This window comes from Antennarius striatus, chromosome 3 (assembly GCF_040054535.1).
Source record: "Antennarius striatus isolate MH-2024 chromosome 3, ASM4005453v1, whole genome shotgun sequence".
Classification (NCBI taxonomy): Eukaryota; Metazoa; Chordata; class Actinopteri; order Lophiiformes; family Antennariidae; genus Antennarius; species Antennarius striatus.
The window spans coordinates 8641499-8663463 of NC_090778.1; the positions used below are offsets into that span (position 1 = coordinate 8641499).

The 21965-nt window shown below is 39.6% G+C and overlaps 1 protein-coding gene across 2 annotated transcripts in view; it reads left to right on the top strand.

The window, feature by feature from the left end:
- LOC137592475 (spermatid perinuclear RNA-binding protein-like) overlaps positions 1-21965 on the top strand; it is a 72110-nt gene that overhangs the window by 25581 nt on the left and 24564 nt on the right. For both annotated transcript variants that reach the window (XM_068310676.1, XM_068310675.1), the window contains exons 2-5: positions 13020-13137; positions 15925-16154; positions 17040-17205; positions 18651-18795. In XM_068310676.1, the coding sequence (XP_068166777.1) occupies positions 13135-13137; positions 15925-16154; positions 17040-17205; positions 18651-18795 (544 nt within the window). In that variant the 5' untranslated portion in view covers positions 13020-13134. The remainder of the gene's footprint in view (positions 1-13019; positions 13138-15924; positions 16155-17039; positions 17206-18650; positions 18796-21965) is intronic.

A 21965-nucleotide genomic window follows, 5' to 3' on the forward strand; every position in this document is an offset into this window, starting at 1 on the left:
ACTTGATGATAACACAATTTTTTCCGGGATTAATCAAGTATATACAGTGATCCCTCGTTACTCATGGTTAATGCGTTCCAGGACCACCTGCAAATTAAGAAATTCAGCGATATTGCGATGAACTATTTTATTTATCTGTATTACTGTCTCCCACACTCTTGTAGATTGTTTAAAGTGATTTAAGTGTTTCTTTAATTCACAGAAGTACATTGCGTTTCGTGAGTCTTGGAACACAGCACACTTCCAGATACTGTCAGCCAATAGAATGCGCCTATGGTATCATGTTGACTACCTACTAAAAATCCGTGATGAGGTGAAGCCGGTCACCTTGAGGCACTGATGCGTGAGGGATTACTGTATCTCTCTCTCTCTCTCTCTATGTATTATTTTTCTATGTATTTTTTGTTTTTTAGAACCGATGTATGATTAAGAACGACTTAACTCGAAATGACCAGTACCTGTTTGTTTTTTTAAATTGTTTCTGGTAAGTCTTGGGCAATAGTACTTTTGCATTTAGAGTAGTAAAGTAATGGAATTTAAATGGCCTCATGTGGCAATTATAATTTTAAATTTAAATAATAACAACTTACGAACAACCTCTCTGAACCAATTGTGCTCATGTTGAAGACTAACTGAATATTCAAATGCTGCTTTAGTTTAAATCACTTAGTACACCTTATGATGTTTTCTATTATGCACATTACATCTTAATTTAATTGATTAATGCATACTTTATCTTTCGAATACATTGCACAGCTTTAATGGGCCAAAAATGTAAATACATGTGATATACCTTTTGACACTCGGTAAATATTAAAAGCCTTGATCAAGACTTTTCAAACAACATGGTTGTTGAATGTTTTATTCATGATTTATTTGGGGATATTGAAAGTACTTCCTGCTTTGTGTCACTGGAAAGTGAACCTTTCTGCATCAAATTTGTTCCCAGCTCTGCCCTCTAGTTATAAATAGCCTATCTTCATAGGCAAGTCATCTCATTTGTGCTCTACGCACAACAAAGCTCTACATTTATTACACATCACTGAGCTGCAGTGAAGTTAATTTTGCCCTTGTGTCTTAATTGTTGCAAACGTTTGTCTTTGACCAGAGTTTAATGTTTTTAATTACTGTTTGGAGAAATAAAAGATTAAAAGCTCTCATTAGGTTTCTGCTCCCAGTGAAGAGTTTGTAGTTGGATTTTTCATTTATTGTCTCATGATGTGGAAGATGTGGAGCTTTTACTGTATCACTGATAAAGGGCTATGCAAATAAACTTTACTCAAATGAAATAGTCATCCATATCTTTGAAGCTCCCTGTCTTTATTTCATTCACTGTATTGACTTTTATTAATTTAAAGCTTGTAAAGATGATTCCTGAGAGCTGTGTAGGATGGCTATTTTTATTGAAAAGAGAAAAAAGCCTTGCTTGCTCACTCCAGCCTGCTTTTTTTTAATCAGCATTGTCTTTTTGTCACATGCTGAGCTCACCATCTGTTGTTCCTGCAGCCCCATCAACATCCTTAAAAAGTCATTGCTATATTCTTAATGATCATAATCACCTCTTTTTTTGGAAGAATTCTGTGACTCCATCTACCATGTGTTGGCAACTAGTCTACATATGGTATGGACAAGATTCTTATGTATTGAAAGTAATGTATTACCTCAAATACTGAGCTGGTCAGCAAATACATTGGTAGAGACCCTCTACACTTAACACGGCTTTAATGTGCACAGTTTTCAGACATCTTCTTCTTTTCCTTTCGGCTTTTCCCTTCAGGGGTCGCCACAGTGAATCAATTGCTTCCATCCTCTTCTCTCACACCAACTACCTTCATGTCCTCTTTCACTACATCCATAAACCTCCTCTTTGGTCTTCCTCTAGGCCTCCTGCCTGGCAGTTCAAAACTCAGCATCCTTCTACCAATATATTCACTATCTCTCCTCTGGACATATCCAAACCATCTCAGTATGGCCTCTCTGACGACACTAAAAAGCTGTCAGCAGCAATTGCAAAGCAAGTATGTTTTGAATGATTTTGTATCCAGATTGGTTGAAGGTCTATGTAACCATATCACCTCCATCTGTCCTCTGTCCTCTTCCTCTGCAGCTCATTATATTCAGGAGTTACTTTCCTGAATATATTCCTGCCATTCGGATTAGAGCAGACATGCAATAGAAACATTAATCTGCCTTTTCTCTCCTCTCACTTTTTTGTGTGAGAATAAGGTTTGTTAATATTGATGTGTTGTCCTCGTGTGTCTCACATGTTGCAACATCATCCAAAATTGTGCAGTTGTTAATGCTTTCAAGTTCAGCTGCTTGGGATTTCTAGTTCCAAAGCAGATCAAGAGTGGGACCAGGGCTTTGAAAGTAGACAATTCTATAAAAGACCCAGAAGCCGATTTGTTGGTGTATTGATCAGCAACCTTTTCCTGATTGTTTTGTTCAAACTCTTGCTCTTTATATTTGTATTATTGTAATATTTTTAAAATGGTTATGAGAATCTCTGGAGGTAGGTAAAATAAATTTGTATTTAGAACATTTTTAACGTTAACATTTTAAAACATATGCAGACACACGATTTAGAATTTAGAGTGAGGGATGCTCCCATTGAAAAACCACACCTAAAATCTAGTTATTAAATCTAAGTTGCTTTTTCCTGTTTTCTTCAGAAAATGTTTGGATCTGTTGTGATGAAAGTATTGTCTTGTTACTCTTTGTCATTGCATTTTCTCATGGAACACTGAGGGATGCAGTGAATATAGTGAACTCCGTTGAAGTGACACACAAACTCAGGTCTTGTTTCTGTATTACGCAATGAAACGGCATTGATATTTTACCTCTGTTACTCCGCCAGTACACTGAAGTGTTGTAGCTGCTGAATGGGAAATTTGTGACTCTGTGCTTTTAATTTAATATTTGGTTTAATTGTTTTTCATTGACCACCTTTTTCATTTGTCTGAGAAATTATTTGAGGACAAGGGCCTTACAAATTACAAGTAGGTCTATTTAGGGTACATTTTTAACTTACCTGAATCTCAGATTACTGTCTCAGAACTGTCTTCTGACCAACAAGACAAGACTCAAGTGTTCCCATCATTGTATGATTTTGTTTATGCAAACACTACTACCGCTACTTCCGCATGCCGACGGAATTTAGCCGAAGCATGCCGACAGAAATAGTCAAAGTGACCGATCATTAAATATGCACTCAGTTCATGACTCCTCTCGTCCAATGAAAAACAAAAATATTGTTTTTTACAAGCTGAACCCACGAATTGGTGTACGACAAGGTGAGGACGATCGATCAAAAGAATCCAGTGTTTTATAGTAGTTTGTGTTAAAGTCCTCATTAATAAACAAATGGTGAATGCTGAGAGGGGGAGGAGTGGTGACAGACCGATCAGAAGGTAAATGAAAGATAGTATCAATACTTGTTTGTAGTCTTAGACTTTTGGAATAACCAGCGTTGCATGTAAATGTGTATTCACGTCGCTTGCTATTTTTCATGCCTTTTTAAATTGAAATGAAAAATCATGTTATTGAATTAAAAAAAATAAAATAAACTATGGCATACCAATGGTGTTGGTGGTGGTCAAAGTTAAAATGTCTTCTAGTCTAAGTAAAACTTCCAAGTAAACATTGAGTAATATTTTGTATGACTGTATCTTCACATAGTGATTTGAAGTTTTCAATTGTTGAATCTCACATTCATACCTGCATAAAGTAGGACAGAAATAAAGATAGTTACGCTTGAACTGTTGACTTTAGTGTATTTTTGAAGGTAAACTGAACACAAGATTTTGCCCTCAGAATGCAGGAAAACAACCCCATTTTCTAAAAAAATTCCCTCCCCCGGACCCCCCCACATCCCCCCGCAACGAGTGTCGGTCGTCCGCGCACTGTACCACTGTCTTGGACACAGAATGTGGCTTTTTGTGGCTTACTCAATTCTTTTACACTGAGCCACAGTGACTTAGTCATACTACCTCCTAGTGCAAGCCCAGCATATACAGTATATGTGGGTACAGGCCCTGAACACACAAACACACACAGAGAAGGTCTGTACGCATGCAGGGGAGGTAAAGTGGCGGGCAGGCTCCTTCGTAGTGCGCCCAAATGTCACTTTCAGCTCACCTCCAGGTGGTTTTTGGGCGGGAGCGGGAATCGAACCGCCGATCTTGAAACACTGAACCACGCTCTACCACTGAGCCACTGCTGCCCCAAGACTAAGGTGACAGTGGGTGGCAAAGTCATGACTCGGAGCTAGACACAAAAGTTACTCAGCTTAGCTAACTTGTTCGCTCCGCTTTGGTCTGCATATGTGTAGCCTGTGCATATGTGTGTATGTGGCTGCAAACGGTGTATCCTCAGTGTCATATTGAAAACACACTGATCACATACCCCAGATTTATACTTATTTGTGGTTGCTTATGAGCATAAGTCAGCTTGTATTTGGCTAACTAGTTAGCTCCTCTGCAGTCGGTGTTTGTGTGTAGTGAACACACACACACATGCGCCACACACCACATTTTTAACTTATTCAGAATCAGAATCAGAAAAGGTTTTATTGCCAAGGACAGTAAAAATTACTGTAGAGGAACTTGACGCAGTGTCGGTACATAGAAAGGCGGAAGAGAATAGTAGTGAGTGAGGAATAGGATAAGAATACAAAAACTATTTACAATTCACATTACGGTGTGTTTAGATACTGTATAAGGATGGTGATTGCGGGTCAGGAAGTCCTTGATCCACCTACACATGGAGTCGGGCACGTTCAGCTGGGAGAGCTTATCATGGAGCAGAGCTGGGACAATCGTATTGAAAGCAGAGCTGAAGTCCACAAACAGAATCCTGGCGTAGGATCCTGGGGAGTCCAGGTGCTGGAGGACAAAGTGTAGTGCCATGTTTACAGCATTGTCTACAGATCTGTTGGCTCTGTAGGCGAACTGTAGAGGGTCCAGGAGGTTGCCAGTGATGTCTTTGAGGTGGGTCAGGACAAGGCGCTCAAAGGACTTCATGACCACAGATGTCAGAGCGACGGGTCTGTAGTCGTTAAGTCCTGTGATCCTTGTCTTCTTGGGGACTGGGACAATGGCTGAAGTCTTGACGCACGCTGGTACGTGACAGGTCTCCAGTGAGGTGTTGAAGATCTGAGTGAACACCGGAGCCAGCTGGTAGGCGCAATGCTTCAAGGTGGAGGGAGAGACGGAGTCTGGGCCTGCAGCTTAGCGGTGGTTGAGTCTTTGGAAGAGACTCCTCACCTCTCCTTCTTTGATAAGGAAAGGTGTGGGGAGGGGGGGTGGCGCTGAGGTGTGGGGCTGTGAAGGACCCAATGAGACAGTGGGGGAGGGGATGGGGCTGCTGACCAGTGGCTGGTCTGTCCCATTGTCTTTCAAAACGACAGTAATAGTCGTTAAGGCTGTTGGCCAGACGTAGGTCGTTGACAGAGTGGGGGGCTCTAGGCTTGTAATTGGTGATGGCTTTGAGCCCTTTCCAGACAGAAGCAGGGTCGTTAGCTGAGAATTGTTCTTCCATTCTCTTACCATATGCAGATTTGGCTCTTTTCACCTCCTTACCAATTCTGTACTTGGCCTCCTTGTATCTGTCTCTGTCCCCACTTCTGAATGCAGCCTCCTTCTCTGACCTGAGCCTTCTGAGTGTGGCTGTGAACCAGGGTTTGTCGTTGTTGTAGCTAACCCTGGTGCGTGTTGGGATGACGCTGTCCTCACAGAAGGTGATGTAGGATGTCACAGTGTCCGTGTACTCATCCAGGCTGTTGGTGGCAGACCTAAACACATTCCAATCTGTGCAGTCCAAGCACTCCTGAAGTTCTTCCACTGCATCACTGGTCCACTTCTTAGAAGTCCTGACAACAGGTTTGCAGAGCTTTAATTTCTGCTTGTAGGCAGGAATCAGATGCACCATGATGTGGTCGGACTGGCCCAGTGCAGCGCGGGGAACAGCGTGGTACGCACCGCTGATGGTGGAGTAGCAGTGGTCCAGGATGTTCTTCTCTGGTGGGGAACTTGATGAGCTGCTTGAACTTTGGGAGGTCTTGGGAGAGATTACCTTTGTTAAAATCCCCGAGGACAGTAGCCAAGGCATCCGGGTGTGCACGGTCTACTCTCAGTATCTCGTCGGTCAGCGCGCGCTGCGCCTCACGCACGTTAGCTTCCGGCAGGATGTAAACACCGACGAGAATGAATGAGGAGAACTCGCGGGGCAAGTAGAAGGGCTTGCAGTTGATGATGAAGGCTTCCAGGTCTGGGGAACAGTTCTGAGTTAGGACTGTCACATCGTTGCACCAGCCGTTGTGGATGTAAAAGCAAATTCCACCTCCTTTCGTTTTGCCGGAAAGCGCCGTGTTCCTGTCCGCTCTGTAGATATCGAACCCGCTCAGGTGAAGCGCAGAGTCCGGAATGAGATCGCACAGCCACGTTTCCGTAAAGCACAAAACGCAGGACGTGGAAAAATCCCTGTTCGTGTTTAGCGGCAGGCTCAGCTCGTCCATTTTGTTGCAGAGTGAGCGCACGTTAGAGAGGAATATCACGGGGAGCTCTGTGCGTAGTCCACGCCAGCGGAGACGCACCAGCGCACCTGAGCGCTTTCCTCTTCTGCGGCATCTCACCTTGCTGCGAGCCTCCTTGGTCAGAATTGGCAATAAAACTGCAGTTGAGGCCAGGAAAATCGGAAATAAATCCTCCGGATTAGTAGCTCTGATGGCCCTGAGAGCTTCCTTGGAGTAGGAGCCATAAGAGTGGCAGAAAACCGAATTAAAGCTCAAAAGAAGAAAAACGAGGGCGCACCGAAACACCGAGGCGGCCATCCCCGGCGCCATCAGTAATCACACATTTGCGGCGCCATCAGTGATTCACATTTGCGTATGAGTATGGTGAAGTGAGGGAGGTGAGTGTTGGAGATACACTCATGGATCAGTGTTGATCAGCATGGGTTACCGTAGAACGAGGATGTGGTCCTATATGGATACATACTTTATTGATCCCCGAGGGGAGGATTGCTTTTCGTATTTGTACTGCTATATAAGAAAACTTAGAGAATGTCAGAATAAAGAGAATTTAATAAAGAGCTAAAAAGAAATTGTAATAAATAGAGGTTAGATAAGAGAATAAAAATGTATACACTGCTATATGCAGTTTTTAGTGTCCTCCATTCATCCTCCTCAGACGGAAATAATATAGGGATGGTGTCCAACAGTTCAATGTAGTGCACAAGACCAAGACAAGACGTCCGCAATTCCTCATATCACTCCTGGTGCCACCCTGTTGGCACGAAGTTTGGAAGCTCTCAATGGAAACGCAGTTATCCAGGATCGTATCCAAGTTTCACTGAAGCACATCAAACGTCCTGTTTGATTTGCTCTGACATCTTGTTAGCCAGTAATCTCTTGTTGTCCGTGATGACTGTTGGGAAACTCGACTTCTATTATTTCCTCTCCACACTCATCTGTTGTCTCCTACACTGATTTATTTCACATTCGCAAGCGCTGTGTTTTCCTCCACAAATCTTTAGTAACTTTAACCGTTTTACCGTTGTCATTTTCAGTTCATTCAGCTGATCTCATGTTTACACACTGTGGCTGCAAAGTTACGTTCTACTGACTGAGAAAGTACGTCCATGATTACTGTAGAAAAATTTTGTTATTTGGTGAAAAAGAAGAGAGAAAAACAAGAAAAAAATAAGAGGGACATACGTAGTAACGAAGTTGGTAAAAGCAACGAGAGCTGGCAGTGTGCATGTAGCGTGTGCAAACCACATTTAAGGTTGCTTGTAGCATGCGTTGATAAAGAGAGCTCATTAACAGTTAATGGTCAGCCAAGACAAACACAATTTTGACAGGGAGCTTATTTCAGAAATTTTCAATAGAAGAAATTAAGGTCCACAAATCAGTTTAGAGTAATACATTACAAATACAACTTAGTTGTACATCTGGCAGCTGTGCGGAATTAATTAAAAAGAGTATAATATGGGACCTTTTAAGATGTCAGTGCCCTGGGCAACAGCACACCTATGTTTTACGAGGTTCTTGAATCTCTCGATGACAACTGCAGGAAAAGACCGATAAAAAATTATCTAAGATCCAGTTCTGTCCCATGTGAGGCTATTGGAGCACATCCTTCTCCTTTAGCTGATGTGGTGAGGCATTTTGTGTTCAAGTTTACTTCTTGCAGCCAATCTTCTGTTTCCAATACTGTGGGTAAACACAATAGTTTGTAATCCAAACAAGAACCAATGCAGTCAGAGACTGCAACATCCCACGAAAACCCTGAATTCAAAATTTTACCCTGACCCACTTGCATAGGTCAAAGATCAAAGCTAGTGCTCTGACCTACTTTCTTCGATCAAAGCAGTATATGATCTATGGTCTTACTCCCACTGGCCTTGTCCTTCGTCTTTCTATCCTATCCGGTTCCTCAGTGTACAAAAGTTAAAATTTGACCTTGACCTAGTTTTCTGAAAGTAAAGGTCATTATCTCAATTTCATCCCCTTTGCCGCCCGAGTAATGAGCTTTTTGTTTCATCTTTCTATTTGCAAGGGTTGCGAAGACATTTGGTGGATGAACGAACAGACAAACACACAAACGCTGACAATTACAATACATCACCGCTTTGAAGCAGGATGTAATAACCGTCAAACCTATGAAGAAAGATATATGGAATATTCTTGCAAAGAAAAATTGTGAAAGAACTGTTTTATACTGTATATAAGATTCCTTCCTGAAAGTAGCCACACTTTCCATTAATGACAGTTTTGCAATCTCTTGACCTGTGTGTGTGTGTGTGTGTGTGTGTGTGTGTGTGTGTGTGTGTGTGTGTGTGTGTGTGTGTGTGCGTGCGTGCGTGCGTGCGTGCGTGCGTGTGTGTATTTCACTGCAGTATTATATTACAAAGTCTTACAGTGCCTTGCGAAAGTATTGGCCCCCAAAAAACGTTTTGACATTTTGCCACATTTCAGGCTTCAAACTTAACAAACTGAAAATACTTTTCAAGAATCAACATATGACACACAATCGTGAAGTGGAACCAATTTATTCAACATTTTATGTTGTGTTTACAAATAAAAAACTGAAAAGTAGGATGTGCAAATGTGAGATCAAATGACACACAGGTGAATTCTGTTTTCATTGTTGTCATTTAGGTCAACATCGGATCATTCAGAAGTCATCAGGGAACTTCTGGAGTCGTTTAGCTGAGCTTAGAGAACAGGGGGCCAATACTTCTGTACATCCTACTTTTCAGTTTTTTATTTGTAAACACATAAAATGTTTAATAAATTTGGTTCCACTTCACAATTGTGTCTCGCATGTTGTTGATTCATGAAAAATATATACAGTTATCTTTAAGTTTGAAGCCTGAAATGTGGTAAAATGTCAATAAGTTCTTGTGGGGTGCCAATCCTTTGGCAAGGCACTGTATGTCTGTGGGGATTCTTTGGAAGATGTGGAGTATCTCAGGGTTTGCCCAACTTTGAAAGTTGAGGTACCCATGTTTCATTGGTTAAGTAAGTTATTCTCAAGCAGAACATCTCAGACCTGCACTGAATAAAGCAGAACTGTAGCTGAGACCCCTCTCAGCCTGCTCTTCTCTGTCATTGAAAAGAAAGTCAAGGTGACTGAGGATCTAATTGATGCACAGCTCGACCCCACAGATTCCCAGGGGACGTTACACTCCACATGGTTGCACCACAGGCTCAGGCTCACTTCTCATTAGCATTTGACCTTGTGGGCAAAGCAGCTTTATCTAATGCATTTAATGGTGAGAATATATTCTGTGTAATTTAATTAATGTGGTAATGTGTCCATCGCCTGATAACATTAGAACACGTTCACAGCATCTCAAGAATCAAAGTGGGTTGTAAAAGTGCTTTGCCTGTATTGTTTAAAAGCTGGTTTATTTTTGATTGTGATAGGGAGCAAATTTTGGAAATGCTTTACATTAGTGAAAAAATATCAGAAGAACATGAGTAAATTTAAAGAAAGTTTGGCTGAATGACATTAACCTGAGGATAAGTTTCACAGCTAAACAGGTTTAAGTTAGAAATGTTCGTTCCACAGGCAACACTTTGATGTCCTTGTTCCAACATGCTGCGACCATTAAATTCAACATAAATTTAGAACACAAGAATTACAAAAATCAACAGGTTCAATGAGGTAAAAACATTGAATCTATTGTCCTTGTATTATTTCACAAACTGACATTTACTCTGTTTAATTTCAGACAGATTCAGAATTTTCAATCAGAATTACACTATCAGCAGTATAAAACTTAAGCTGGCTGGAACTTAAGCTATCTCTTGAGGGAGTGTTGTGAAGATTTCTAAACATCCTCAGGGTAATGCCCTCTCATTCTTAATCAACACGGGTTGAAATCTGTAGCTTCGAGAATAAAATATAATGTTGGTTTGGAAGAAATGAGTTTCCCAGACCTCTGCAGCCCAGTCCTGCACTCTTACAATCTCCAGGCTGCAGGTTTAATTTGCCAGTAAGAGAACAACACCGAAAATTTGGACTCAAATATGTCTGCTCTAGTTACATTTTGGGTGATAATGCATTTGTTACAGGTCCAGGTATTGGATCCCATAGACAGATAAAAGATTCTGTAAATTGAAGAAATAATGAGGACAGGCAACCTTGTATACCGTCAGCTCAGCTTCTCTCATCAGAATCGTTTATTTATCATTAACATAAATATCTTTTCTTTTCTTCCAAAAGATCCACAACAAAATAAAACAATATACTTACACATTTAAGTCTTTTTTCACATTTTTTTAACTTCAACATACATTTTCCATTCATTCCATGAAGTTTATACTGAAATCACAGCAATACTGTACATCCTCTTTCAGTCCATAAGCTATTACTTCGGCGTACTTTACCACTATCAAAAATACTAATTTAGCATTCAGCTACAATATAAAAATACTGGGCACTTATGTTTCCCCTTGACTTCCTGTGCAAAAGAAAAAGTGACATTAACTGAAATTAATAAAATTTAAGCTGACAAAACTGACAAAACAATAAAACAAACTGAAATGTTCACATGTGCATTAAACTGCAAACACTAAGAACATACACATACACACATCTGGAACAAGTTATTGTACAAAACACAAAGACATTTAACTAAAGCCGGAGATGCACTGGAGCCTTGAAGTAGCATGCTAATTGAACATAAAACTCGTCTCAACCTGCGACGATGTTAAGGACGCCATTTTAGGTGACACAACACTACAAAAACGGTAGTTTCTACACGTTCCGATAACACACGTGAATGCGGCATTTACTCTCGCAACATTACTCTAACATATCAAATAAATATTAAACAACGTGTATGTACATTCATACTTGTTTGCAAAACTTACAAACCTGTAAATTGAAGAAATAATGAGGACAGGCAACCTTGTATACCGTCAGCTCAGGTTCTCTCATCAGAATGAGGAAGTAGCAAAAGTCCGTTAATAAGACGATACACAACTGGACACCAACGAACATCCTGCCCCCTGCTGGCAGCACTGAGGTGCTGTAGAAGCTCATTAAACAAACAAATTATACTTACACTGTACTTTTTTTTTCTAGACAGACAATAAATGATTAAAATATAATTACAAAAATTACCAAAATAAAAACATTCATCACATAACATCAAATGTGACCATACATTTTTTGTGTGTCACACATTGTAAGCCCCACAATTTTAAAAAAGTGTTTCACTGAAAATGTGGATTACTCTTTTAAATAGTTGAAACCCAATCTACAGATTAAAATTTATATTAACCCATAATTGTCTAAACCCATTATTTTTTATTTTAACTTAACGTCTATTTATCATAGTTGGCTATGCTTAGGAGGCGAAGTACAACTCTGGCTCATTGTGGAGCCTTAATAGAAATACAACTAATAACATCACATTCTTGCCTGTGGACCATAGTTGGAGCAAGTATTAAAGGTCTGAAGAAAAGAACAAATTTTAGGCCAGTATACCAATACTTCCCTTACAAATATCATGATAACACACTAACATTTGCAGATGTAGAATATTTTTTCAAAAATGAACACATGCAATGAGCAAAATCATGGTATCAGTCATCAAAATTCAGCAGAAAGTGTTCCTTGGGAGCCAACACCTGTGCTTTATTTTAAAACTTGGTTGATACGGATCACATGCTGGTTTAACGTGCACCCCAATAAAACATAGAAAACAGGCTCATTGATGAGACGGTAATGTCATGTTATTTCAACCATCTGAAATGATATTGAAATTCACTGTAAAGATATGAAATCGATCCTACATAGATTAACTGTGCTTCACTGCTGTGGATTTATACAATTCACTTTGGTCTTGGTTCAGACTGGCTTAGTCCTTCATGCTTGTGAAGAAAAATCTTAACGTTGCAGCCTATAATTGTGTTTTAGAATATACTGTACATCCAGCGTTATGTCAGCATTTTCTGCTTTTCTTTTTCCTTTTTCAGCATTACAGCATCCCTATATGCAATTTCAGTTTCATAAAGAAAGGATTGATTTTTGTTATGGGAGACCATAAGTGTCCTGCTTAGAGCCCCTCACCCCCATCCAACAGAGTTGGTCTGAACTACAAGAATACAGGACAGTCTTCAGCTTCTCTCGCTACTTCAAAATTCAATCTTTATCAAGTGTCTCCTTTCAACTTTAAATATTTTACTTCAGTTTTGCTACTGTCCAGAAAACATAACATTGTTAATGTTATGTTTTGAGAATCAAGTGGATTGATTGTTAATTTGAATACAATTGTATTCACAATTTTTAGCCTTGATAATGCAGCCACATTCTTAAGCAGTCAGCTGATATTAATTCAGAAGAGCTTAGAGTAATCCGAGATCATGCTCAAAATGAGTACCAAATAGAAATATGAAGGTTATAAAATTGAAAACGTGTTCTTTTTTTGATAGTGAATGCTAAAACAAATTTATTAAAGGTGAAAGTTTATCCTATGTGAAATTGATATGCTCTCTTCTACAGTGAGATTCTGACCAAGAGGCCAACAACTTTGAGACCTCTGACTGCATGAAGAGGCAGAGTGACTGGACCGTGGTCCTTACTTAGATCTGCCCTACAGCGCCTCCACCTCGTGGACATGGTGAGTCTCCTGCGCATGTTACAGTAATGCAATCTTATCCCTGACAGCAACGAAAGGCACAGTACAGGAGATTAGCTCTGGAATTCTTAGAGATGCATCTCGGATATACAACTTGGGGAGATCTCTGTTTTCTGAGATCATGAAGTAAACGTTTTGTTGAGATAAAGGGAAAAAAACTGCAGGTCATCTATTTAGCACTCATTGTCTCGTTGGGGAAAATTGAAGCTGATTTTAGGAATCTGTATACTAAAAACTGTCTGAAACCCACTACAAATGAACTTTGACAAATCAATTACCTCCCATTACACACAGCGGAGAATTTTCTATTTAGAAATGCATGTGGAAATAAGCCTTTTTATCTTCACTGTGAGTGTGGGATTTCTGTTGATGTCACAGCTGCCTGGTAACCTTCATCTATAATTTAGATCAAGCTGGATTCCCACCATGAAAACCTGAATGTGTTAGACGTCATCCCCCCTAGTGATATGACAAACAGAAGAAAATGTTAAAGGAGTCATGATTTGGCTTCTGTGGTCAATGCAGTTAATTAAAGCAGTGAATATCATAATTTAAAAATGGGGTGAGACTCAAGTCCCAGCCGTCTTGTAGGTAACAAATAAAAGCATTCTGGTCCAGACTCCATTCTGAAACTGGGAAAGTCTTAATCTTTGATTTCAATCCCGTTAATGTTTGTGTGTACATTTCTGTCTTATGGTTGTTGACACTATCCACACTTGCTGCGACACCGCTTCGAATGCCCCTGGCATTTCAACAGGAGATTAGCTAGGTCATGATGAATGACCCTCGCAACTCCAACCTAAGCCCCAGAGACTCATGGTCATGAATTATTAAAGCACCATCATAAATAACTCACCGTAATGAGGGTGTGCTTACGCGCTGCAGGCAGGGAAAGGTGGAAGAGAAAAAAAAGCGGAAGAGAGGATCAGTGTTGAAAAAGAAGGGATGATTGAGAGAGATAGCAGTCTGACCTTGGTCTGACAGGTCGACACACTCTTGTAGAATTGAGCTCTGAGCTGAATTTTCACATTAGCTGTTTTTGTCTCCTAACTTTCGGCTCTGTGCCTAAATACATGTTGTTAATTTTAAGTAGTGGCAGGCTGTATCTAGGCCACGCAGAGATTGACAGCAGCACAGGTTTCATCAGGTGTTACTTTCATCCTGAAGACTGCGATTTCTGACTCCATGAACAAGCTCATACATTTGTACCAGAATGTCAGAGGAGTTGGATGAGAAAAACAGCAGGCATAAAATTAAAGTTCATTTTAAAATCTGATTCCTTTGTAAAGTTCAGTCAGAAACACATCTTAATTTCTGTGGTTGCCAAAATGACCTTTGTTTTGAAGGTAGTTGATGGAAAATAATGGTAACCCACCTTTATACCAAATAACCAGTTTTCTGGCCTTAAATAAAACCAAATAAATAAAAAACAAAATTCTTCTTTTATGGGGCAGCAGTGGCTCAGTGGTAAAGCAGAGGTAGAGCGGGTCGTCCTATGATTTCAAGATCGGCAGTTGGATTCTCGCTCCCGCCCAAAAAAATACCTGGAGGTGAGCTGACAGTGGGAGGTGTCAACTCACCTCCGGAGCACTGCCGAGGCGCCCTTGAGTAAGTTACCGTCTCCTTTACAAATTGCTCATTTGAGGCGCACCAGGAAGGAGCTGCCTGCCACTCTACCTCCCTTGCATGCCTAAAGGCCCCCTGTGTGTGGTTGTGTGAATTACAGGGGCCTGTACACACTAATATGCATGTGTGTGATTGATAGACTAACAAAAAACTAGAGTGTGCGTTCTTAATTTCCTTTTCGGGGATTATAACAGTGTATTAAATTTAATTAAAATTAAATTAAATGTAGAGTTCATATTAAAAAAAAACAGAAAAAATATAAATACACTGCAGGTCTTCTTCAAACGCCTGGAGTGTGTTATTGTACACCCCTTGTGAAGTGGGCATTCAAACTAGAATGTGTGAACATGAGGCCATCGGTGAGATTAACAAGAAATTATGATCTCTGCATACCTGAGTGTTTACATGCTATTTGGAAGCAGCACACAACTGAGAGCTCTGCTGAAGTTTATCTCATTGTGTGTTCCAGTGTCTGTGTAGTACTTCACCCAAATTAAAATTACTCATGACTTATGCCAAGCACTTTTTATAGATCCAGTGGTAATCTGGATAACATTTTACTTCCCACACACTTATGGGTTTCTACTGCATAGAAAGTAGTGTAAGTTTACCACCGTATCCAAAATTAGTATGAGTCTCTCTTAGCTTGCATGAGTAATTGTTGAATTTTTTTTACATATCTTTATTATCACAAAATACAATTGTCTAACAGTTATGATCATGCCAGACTGACAAATAGCATAAATTGTGTTTTTGGTTATAAAATCTTGTTGTTTTTTTCCAACTGTAACAAGAATTGCTTCTTTTTAAGTCTACAGATACTATAGTATAAAAATACTCGGTTAAAGCATCACTTATCCATGCTCACTGACGTTGTAGCAATCAGCAACATTACCCCTAATGACATTTATCCTGATTAATGATAGACCATCTTAAAGGACATGAGTTGTAAAGGCTATGGTTTTGATCCTATAGAATCCCATTTAGGTCCATCAGCATAGATCTTTCCTTCCTGAATGTCCTTGAGTTTCACTCTGAACCACCTCCTTTTTGCTTTATGTGATTCATACTATATATAAGCGTTAGCTGAAATACCTGCCGGCCTACAATAGAAAAAAAATCATCTCCCTGTTTTGCACACAGCGGCCATTCCGATCATTTGCCAACGATGACCGCCATGTCATGGCCAAGCATGCCACCATTTATCCAGGACCAGAGGAACTGGATGCTGTCCAGACACTGGTGTCCACTGTGGAGGGAGCCCTCAAGAAGGTCTCTGATTGGATGGATTGCCTCAATAAATCCTCAGGGAAGATGTCAACCAGTAATGAGGTGGAGGACAATATTTTGGAGGAGGATGACACTGAAATAAAGTATGTCCCACTTTGTGTACTATTTAAATGTTAATTCTTTATTTATTTAAAGTCACCAACCTATCTGTTGATCTAGAGTTCTGTCCTGAGAGTAGCAATGTTTGGGGTAGTGTTTTCTCGCAATTCAGTGTTACACAGGAATGTAAAGTGTGTTTGTGTGTGTGTGTGTGTGTGTGTGTGTGTGTGTGTGTGTGCACGTGCGCGTGTGTGTGTTTGCGTGTGTGTGTGCATGTGCGCTCCTTTTAACCATTTTGTTTCTAAAATGAGTTAATTTTTGATACATGGATTGATGGATAGACAAAGATGAATACCACCTTAAACAGACTTCATTTAGTAATGGCCAGTCTTTAATCTTGATGGAAAGTCATGCTGATGTATAAATAAGGAACTTCATATTAAAGCTGTTTTCTATCATATAATAATGCCAATTCAGAGGTTGTTGATCTGTGAGGAAGTTTGTCCATCAACCTTATAATAGCTCTACTAATTGCTTGTAAAGCATCCAATGGGACAGAAAAAGCTAAATCCTAAATTAATGAAGGTGAGCATGTTAAGCTAATGTAATAGCAGATCATTTGAACGAGGATCACATTTTGCATTTCAAATCTAAATCTTTAATGTTGAACTCTGCAAGGTGCGACTGTACGTTACTGGAATAGCAAATGAAAACAGGGACATGATGTTAATTTTGTTAGATTAAGTACACACTATTACAGAAACTAATAAAGCTTTCCTTTGGAACAAAAATGGCCTTACATTTAATGAGTTGAAATACAAACATTTAGAATGATAATCAGCTGTTGGCACTGATAGCTGAAAATGCATGTATTCGTGTGTTTTTATGACTGTGAGATACTGATGCTGCTGTTGTCCATCTGCCCTCAGGCCAGACGGCACACCTCTGCTGTGTGGGGTGACACGTGTGGGTTTGGTGGCCAAAGGCCTTCTGATCAAAGGGGACATGAACCTGGAACTGGTGCTAATGTGCAGGGAAAAACCTACCAAACTACTGCTGTATACCATCAGCGCCAATCTCCCACTCCAGATCCAGGTACACTCAACTACACCACCAGCACTGCAATGTTTAACATGGTGCGTCCAGAATGAGCCATGAAAGCACAGCTGAGGAAATGACCTTAGGATAGGGTGGCTTTAAAAAAAAGCATCTTTTGACTTTTTGTGCGACAGCAAATCAAGTTTAAATCATTAAGAATGCACACCACTTTAGATAATTTTTAACCTCAATGTAGAAAAATATTCTCTTGTCTTAATAATAATGGTGTGTTGCAGACACATTTTGGGTCTAAATAAATAATGTTTCAGTGGAAAAATGTTTTTTTATTCCTTAACCAGATGTAAGGGTAACTTTTAGTCAGTAGGAGAATAAAATCCAGAAAGAAACGAGATTGGGACCATTATCTCTGCCATTCTCTCTGTGATGTTTAAAAGCCGTAGGGCAGTAAAACTTTATACCCTAAATAATCCTTCTTTACAGTATAGCACGAGCTTCTATTTTAATTGGATGTATAATGCATCCCAGCTACCTGAGAATTTTTGTGTGTTTTTAACACAAGTTCCTGAGCTAAAGAGTTGTACAAATAATTTTATCAAAAGATTTCTGCCTTTCACGTGCATTTCCACACAGCCCCACAGACCCCCACCCCCTAACATCTGCTAGCTAACAAAGCAGTCCCTTCGTACACAGAGACTAAATGTGCTTCCTGTGCCCCATCTCAGTTAATTACCTGCCATAGCTGTCTCACATGTTTCATCATCAAGGAAGGAAACCATCTGATGTCTTCTCTTCTTGAGCTAAAACGACATAGATTGGCAGGCACGGGGGGTATTGGGGTTGATTCTCACAGAGATGAAATATAGAGAATAACTTAAACATCCATCTGAGGATAATATCAATATAGAGGAAATACACTGGCTAGCATAATATACAATAGGTCAGATGCCTGAAAGAAAGGCTGCGTGTAAACACAAATGTGTGCAGTTTTGATAGTCCGATTTATATTGACAGATGTGCTCTAATTTAAAAAAGGAATATTTGAGTTCTCTAACCAATATCATTATTGTTAAAATAGCCCTAAATTCCTCTCGATATTAAATCTATAAGAAGGGGAGGGAGTTGACTTAATTTAAATTATGACATTTCAGACAGTGAACTAAAGATATCTTGTTTGTTTCAAATTAAAATCCCCTTGATAGCTGGAATTTTAATTTGTGATGCTTTTTACGATGAAGCATCTGTGAAGTCAGAGTTAACACCATTGAATGTAATAAAACACAACACAATAAAAAAACAATAGCACATTAGAAGCACTAATAAACAAAGACTGGACAGGGGGTGACAGATGATGCTGGTGGATTAAATTGCTTTGAGGAGGTTCTCACTGAGTTATCAAGACAATAAGTAAACTTAGTCAGTTTTAGAGTAAGTTTTCAAAACATCAAATAAACTTCAAATACACATGCATCTGTGCCTTGTAGAAAATGACAGAGGACAAATACAAGGTGCAGTCATGCTTGCCAGAGGCAGCCATCCAGGTATGCAGCACCAAAGACCCTCAGCTCACGTTGAAGATCACCCTCTCATCCTTAGCCATGAGGGATGAACACAGAACTGCAAAAGAAGGTAATGACACCCTACTCCCTCCTCTGCCTCCGGTTTGGCAGGAGGCTTTTCTGTTTTTGTTTGACCTTTATCTGACAACAGAGGGCTGAAAGGGAGGAAAGAAGAGGGGGAAGGATAAGCCTGCAATGAAAAAGTATGAAAATGCAATGAAACCTGAGCTTGATATCGGACATAAGCTGTGGAAAATTGTGAAGTCTGATACATTGAGAGGGTTGAAAGCTGAGAAGAAAACAGGAAGAAGGACAAAGGGGTGATATGGATCTGGGTCAAGTATGGTGGAAATAGCACATAGTCACGCATTACTTGATTTCTGCAAGTAGTGCGTTTGGTTGGGTTTGGTGAAATAGGAGACTTACTGTATATCTGAGGTGTCAGCTAAAAAGATGTTTTATTGGACCTTTCATGTTAAAAAAAGACATTTTAATGTAGACACTTTTTTTTAAGAAATGGTAATTCCTCAAACCAGGGAGACAAACCGTGATTTACCCCAGTAGTTGTGAGACGATTGCCTTCATTCTCCATGCAGTGCATTGACATGAGATTCTCCATTCTGTCAGGTGTCTGTATTGTGAGTGAAGAGCTGAGGTTGAGCATGAATGTTTTGAATGTGTTTTCTCTCACAAATGGAAATGAAATTAAAATGATTCAGAGGTGAATGAAGGGAAGGCCTTCCATTACGGAACAGCGAGGTGTCATTGTAGTCCCACTTCCGGTGGGAAAGATTGAGTTGCGCCATCATGAAAGGTAGAAAAATGGATTCTGTCAAACAGGGGGGAAGTGGCTGTAGAGCACAGCTGTCGAGTCGCAACAAAGACGAAACTAATTTGTACGTCAGATTCAACATCCTGGAAACACAAACATGAGAAGTGATTCTCATTTTGTTTTTGTCTTATCCTGGTTTGGTGTAATGTGAAATCCCATAAACACATTTGTCCCTCTATCTCTCCTGTGGACACACTAACAAGAGCAGAACATATTTTCCTAACAGTGTTTTCTACATTAAAAAAAAAAAAGAATTCAGATTATAATTTGGATTGAAGCCTTTAGTCTTCTCCTAGACTCTGCTCATGAGCTTTGGTTCAAACAGCCAGTTCTATTTTGGATCAAGTTTAAGGTTACAAAAGATATTGGCCTTCTAGAAGCCCAAACTTTTTTAATCGAATCACCTTAGTTTCTTCTCCTCTAATTTTCTCAGCTAGCTACTTTCTGTGCTCGATCAACAATCTTTTATTTCTGACAGTAAATCCACTCTTTAATATCATTGTGTAGTCATGATAACACAAATTGCTTTCAGGTTTAAATAACGGTAGCAGTCTGAAGTCTTTTGGATAGAACTTATATTAGACGTTAAAATTGGACAGTGGATATTTTTATGAATCATTAACAGTTTAACTCGATCACGTTTGTGCGTGTATTTACACCCCCAACATATCTGTGTTTCTTGACTTAGACTTTTATCACAGGTTTGTTTTTCCTGTTGCGAGATTCATTTTGTTCTTTTGGCCCCTGGTTAATACAGTGTTCCTCCTGTAGCTGGCCGTTTCCTCACTGACTGTTGATTTTGTTGCCATAGCTTCACAGGTCAGCGTGCTGCGTGGATTGACACTTCTCTGCGGCCCTGCTGCTGAAGAGACACCCCCCTACCCAACAGCAGGAAAGCCCGGGTACAAGGGGCTTCCCCAACAAATCAAACCAAACCCCTCACTCTCTGCCTCAAACATGCTCCTCTGTCCCCAGCGCCCACCCCCTTCCTCTGTTGACGAGTTCTCTCTGGGTCACCCTGAAATTGTGGTCCATGTCTGTTGTCAAGCACATTGCCTTAAAGAACAAAATGAGCACAATGACCAGGAGTCCATGTCTGTGCTTCTGTATATTAATTATTGGGCTGATGAATTTTTATTGGCTCAGAATGACATCCCATAATTTCATGTTGTAAAATGGTGCTAATTTAATTATCTGATGTTCTGGTCACTAATCAAAATTCCCCTAAACTGATGTCAGGGAGAATCTAGTGGGGGTTGTCTTATCTGTATGTGGTCTGACCTGTGAGTGACGGTTCCTCCAAGGCCTGCCTCTGGGACGCACAATAGAAGAATTAAGGTTATTTCAAAAGTCAGTTAAAAGTCTGTAAAATTATTTATTCACAAAATCTATGGAGTCACGAATATGTCAATGGAGAAATTAAATTTTTGCCGACCGAGTTCTGTTCCTGTTATGGATTGGATCTGATTTCATTTGCTTGTGGCACTCTGCAAAAACAGAATAGTCTCTAAATGAGAACTACATAGAAAATTAAAATTAAATGTCAAAACTGGATTTAAAAAAAATAATAGCATACAGTAAATATAAGTGATGGATGATATTCATGAGACCCTGCAACAGTTGTCATGCCATACCTTTGAGATACTTCAGCAAACAAACGTACCCTTGTCTCTGGTGACTTAAATAATTTCATTTGTTGATGATGAGGAAAATGATTCAGTGAACATCATTTTTACATCATTCCAAATGACATCTTAATATCGCATTAATGTTTTTTGCACTAAAAAACATTGATCATAATAAAAACGGCAACTATAAATAACTACAGTTATAACACTAATTATAATAACTAATCTAAAACGGTAATGACTAAAGTAATGGTAAAATAATAACAATAGTAAAATGAAGAATGCCTTCTTGAGTTCTGGAGGTTTGAAATAAGATGTTTTCCATAAATTCCTGCAAAACGATTCACACTAATTAAGGAGGAAGTGTTGCTGGAAGAGTGCAACAACAAGAGCAGTGAGTAAGAGCAGTGAGTTATGACTTTTTTTTGAAGAGACCCCGGACTCTGACAGCATTTTATATTTTTCTTCCAATAATACAGCTGCAGGTCTGTGTGTCTTTTTGACCGTGGGCAAAAAGACTGAGCTACAAACACATCTACACAAAGATGCAGTGCAGAGAGACTACTAGAATAAAGTATGCAATCCTCTGCATTCACACAAATCCCAGAGGGTTGTGTGGAAGTGTTGGTGCATTCATTTGTGCTTTAGAATGGTGATGCTGCACTGAAAATAAGCATTCATCTAAGTCGTTGCTTTTTTTTTTTTTTTTGCATTGTAACTTACTGGATAAATTTGAATAAAATTTTAGAATTCAAGTAGTAAATCATCAAAAGAGTAAAA